This window comes from Myotis davidii, unplaced genomic scaffold (genome assembly GCF_000327345.1).
Source record: "Myotis davidii unplaced genomic scaffold, ASM32734v1 scaffold271, whole genome shotgun sequence".
In the NCBI taxonomy this organism is placed as follows: domain Eukaryota; kingdom Metazoa; phylum Chordata; class Mammalia; order Chiroptera; family Vespertilionidae; genus Myotis; species Myotis davidii.
This window is the reverse complement of record NW_006284839.1, coordinates 1,831,451-1,836,049: the sequence shown is the minus strand read 5'-3', so window position 1 is coordinate 1,836,049 and position 4,599 is coordinate 1,831,451. Positions and strand designations below refer to the sequence as shown.

General features: G+C 38.1%; 1 protein-coding gene across 1 annotated transcript in view; it reads right to left on the bottom strand.

The window, feature by feature from the left end:
- Positions 1 to 258: 258 nt before the first annotated feature.
- The window catches only part of CPEB3 (cytoplasmic polyadenylation element binding protein 3), a 139,838-nt gene continuing 135,497 nt past the window's right edge, over positions 259 to 4,599 (bottom strand). Inside the window, exon 9 of the mRNA XM_006755095.2 lies at positions 259 to 4,120. Coding sequence (XP_006755158.1) covers positions 3,893 to 4,120 — 228 coding nt within the window. The 3' untranslated portion in view covers positions 259 to 3,892. The remainder of the gene's footprint in view (positions 4,121 to 4,599) is intronic.

Below are 4,599 nucleotides of genomic sequence, written 5' to 3'. Positions count from 1 at the left end.
ACACACACACACACACACACACACACACACACACACGACATAATGAAGAGTCAGAGGGGAAAGCAATGAGTCATTCTGTTGACCTGGCCAGGTGTCAGCCTGGTGGTGTCTCGTGAGGGTGACCATGATCAGGGCCACAGATGTGGCTGCACCTGGTGTTGTATAAATCCACTGTGACATCCCTAGAGGACTGCACTGTGACATCCCTAAGCTTACACTAAACCACTGTAACAAAGGAAAAGGCTTGTCAAAATCTCACATGTTCTGCTCATTCTGTCATTTTATTACCCAATTATTCATTACATTTTCCAATCACTTTACATAACCAACCGTTTTCATTGTTGTCACACTATTGTAAACCACATCAGCAAGTTAATACATAAAGCTTTGCATTTCAAAAAACTAGACACTTTAGTAACAATATTACAAAGGTTTTAGCTTCAAAAATAACTGAAAATGAAAAAAATAAACTTTTAAAGAATTAGCATCATAAAATTAATTTATTCCAAGTAAAAATACAAAATAATATTATGACATTGACCAGATATGAAAGTCCCTCCCAGAAACAACTCTATTAATGATTGAGAAAGCACTCCTTAAAGAAAATACGAAATAAAATGAAAAATATGTAAATATGTTTAATTTTTTTCTTAGCAAAAAATCTCTCTAAAAATAACAATGAAAATTTGTCTCAGTACAAAGGCTACATTACTATTGAAAAAATACCAGCATGAAGAAAAGGTACATATTTGACAGTAGAAAAATGATTTCAGTGAATCACAATGTCTAAAGTTTGCAATGAAAATAAATCTGCAATAAAGATTTATGCCTTTTTTCTTTTCTTTTTTTTTTTCTATTTTTTATACAAACAGTACAAACAGTATTGCACATAACAACAAATAGTCGAGGTTAGGTTATAGCCTTCAAAAAATCGACTAGTTCAAGTGTCACATCAAGGAAAGGCCACAACAGGACCTGTGATACCCAGGGGCTTCCCAGTCAAGTTGCAGGTCAGAACACCTCTGTGTTTTAAAAAATAATTTTTTTTGAAGGACCCTCTCTTTTAATATAACATTAACAACTTGGGGGAGGGGGGCACATTTATTTACAAAACAAAAGGGAACATGTTATAATTTAATAAACTAAAAAAGTTCTCTTTAAAAAAATACAAACAGAAGAATTCTTTCACAATCCTGGCCAGTCGTGCACAATCAACGCTTGATTATAAATATACAAATTAAGGGAAAGTAGTTTCCACCATCTATTCACAACTTTCAGCACCAAATGGAGTTTATTTTTTGTAACCTATTCTTCATGACCACGTTTTCTCACTTTCACGTTAAGCTTTATGCTGTACAATCTTCCAGCTTTTTTGTTGTTGTTGTTGTTTTTTTAAATCTCAGTGTTATTTTAGTACGTGAAAGAGGGGTGCTTCTTCAAAAAGTTTTGCTTCTTTCATATAATTAGGTAGATTTCTGTAGGTTAGATATGATCTTTAATATTATAGTTATAAAGCTCTAACTTCTTCATTTTCAAAAAACACAAATAAGCATGAAAAAAATAAAGTTACCCATCTGTTAAATCATTTTTCTTGCAGAATTAAATTAATATATATTTTTCTGAATAAACTTACTTAGAAAATATCATTTTCTCTCCTATATTTCAAAATTGAGGTATTGCAAAAGATCATGTCAGTCAGAAAGCATGCCTTTTTCCTTAAAAACAAACAAACAAAAAAATCTTCAGCCAACTTTTGAAAACTGTCTAGAATACAAAAAGTAGTAGTGCATAACAAAATTTCTTGTACAGATGAAAAAACAAACCACAAACATAGAAAACAAACAAACAGAAGAGCCACAGCTGGGCTGGAAAAAAGCAATTCTTACCAAAAAGCCCAGAGGTAACCTCAAAAGGGGAGAATTTCTAATAAGCATTTTTAATCCAGTAAAAAACTATTTTGTTTTTCCTTTTTGGAAACAATCTATAGTTTGAGAGCTGGTAATTGCAACGAAACACTGGAGAAACAAGACAGAATGGGACGAAAACAAGCAATATTAACTTAAGACAGTACAAGGACATCACAGCACGTAAAACACAGCGATTTTAACCTAGTCTGCAGTGTCATATCCAGTCAGATTGTCCCCAGATTTCCAAAACATAGGAAGAAGATTAAAAAAAAATCTACATAGTCTCACAATCATCGTGTGTGTTTATATATTACTATCTGCAGCCCAAGAGTGAATGCTAAAAAAATGTCCACGGTAGTATTAGCAGGTCTTAAGTCTATTCAAGCTTTACAGGATAAATCCAGGGAATTAAGTAGTGAATTTCTCACCCAGACAACCAACCCCGCCCAGGCCATCATTTCTTGTACAGACATTTCTTTAGCATCACCATCACGTGACTTTCTTAAAGTGTGCCTAGTTTGTCAATCTGACAACTTATCTCTATATACTGTATATATTCCTAGTGTTTGTAAGCTAAGATGAGCTCTTTGGTTTTCTGGACAAGGTCTGAAGCTATGTAAAATGGTGCAAGCACTAGGAGATTGGAACTAAGAGCTCATGTGTTAGTTAAGAGTATACCAGTTGTGAACTGTCAAGTTCATTAACGTCTGACACAGAGGCTTTAAACAGTTAAGTTTGATCACAGTTAGACATAATCACTTTACTATATAAAATAAATTGCACAATATATAACAGAGCACCGCAAAGTACTTCATCTACCATCCACGAGTTTGCTTTAAGAATATCCTACACCTAGGTTGTATATTGGTTGTAATATAGGTCATTCTGTTATGGGCTCTTCCTAATTTCAGAAGCATTCCATTTATTGAGGCATGCCTTCCTCCAGTCAATTACCAATTCTTTGAATGAAAAAAATCTTGTGTGTTTTTTTTTTTGTTTAAAAAAATCAGTATTTTATAGCTTATATAGATTCTTAATTTGTGCATTGTGGGAAGGTTTCATACTAGACATTGGATATAAAATTTATTGCATGCAGCAACCTGATTAAGTAAACATGCAGTCGGAAATAGTGACCTTCCGTTGAAGCCTTCTGAAGTCTCTTCTGATCTCCTTTCGGCAGCGGATTCTATCCCTAAATCACAGAAGTGTGTTGTTGGGTTTTTTTTTTCATTGATACCTTAGCCTGAATAGAGTATTATGGTATTAATAATACCATTTTAATAGCAGCAAAAGCTATTGCAGCATAAATTTACGTAACACTAAAAGATCTAACTGAAGTCCTCAGCAAAACAAAAAATCAAACGTGAAGGAAAAAATAAAGATTCAGCTTATGAGGTATCCTTACATGTCAAGATAGAGAGCAACTAAAGGCTTATTTTCATTAAGGGTTATCCTTACTCTAAATGACCCCAACTAGTGATTGCTGAATTGTTGTGAAGTTTTTGCTACATCTGCCACCTACTCACGAGTATTACCTTTGGTAAGTCTTCTCCTAGGGGCAACTCTCTAAGTTTCTGAAAATAAGTGCATGCTCCAGTTCAAAAACAATCGGAACAACAACAACACAACAACAACAAACGAAAAAATCACAGACGTCGACCTGATGGCCGCTGATGAGAATGGCAGTCTACGTACTGTCACGAGGGACAAGTCAGGTATAAGAAATGAAGGTACCAAGCAGACAAAGGTGTGAATCAAAGTGCAAATCAGTACCGTTATACACTCTGCAATTTTGCATTATACTGGACATTGAGTTCAGTAATATGACTGTAAATAATAATAATAATAATAAAAAGACCCATTTCTTCTTTAAAAATCAAGAACGAATGCACAGATTTCCAGAACACTGTAAGCCCTGAGGCAGTGCCCTCTCGTTTCCCTCCATGTCATCTACTCCAGTACTTGTGGCCAGGTCTGCCCTGGGCTCAGCTCCAGCGGAACGGGACGTGGCGAGGGCGGTCGCCTCCCTCCTTCACCAGCGGTTTGTGGAACTCCCGGCCGGCGCGGGAGTGGATGCTGGCCCAGCAGTATTCGCAGTAATACTGCAGGCAGGTGACGTTGGCACAGAAGAACGGGGCAAACTTCCCCCCACAGCGTGTGCCCTGGCACTCATCACACATCTGATCATCCAGCACATATGGCTTCACTTCCACCTGCACCCAAAGAGGAGAGACAGGAAAAAGGTTTAGCAAGGCTTCCTCCCTTTCCCTTTCCAGACTACGGTAGAGCTACTGAGGCGTCTCAGTCCCATGCCACCTGGAGCTCAGCTGGTGTCAGGCTGTAGCTGAGAGAATGGGCTCTGGAACCTGCTCCTTTGTTTACTGGTTGTGTTGTTGTAGGCAGATTCTCACCCTCTGTGCTTCTGTGTGCTCTTCCTGAGCCCTGTGAAGTGGGTGTAACATTTACACACGTGCACACACAGTTGTCTCTCTGTAAGAGGGGGTAACAGCGTCCACCTCAAAGCGTCCTGGTGAGGATTCTAAGGCAGCACCTGAGCTGAACCCTGAAGGCCAGGCAGCACCAGACAATGCGGGACAAGGAAGAGCATTTCGGGGAGAGGAACCAGCCAGGGGACGGGGCCCAGAGCAGGCGAATGCAGGGCATGTCCTTGGGGATTGGTCTGGCAGGAGCC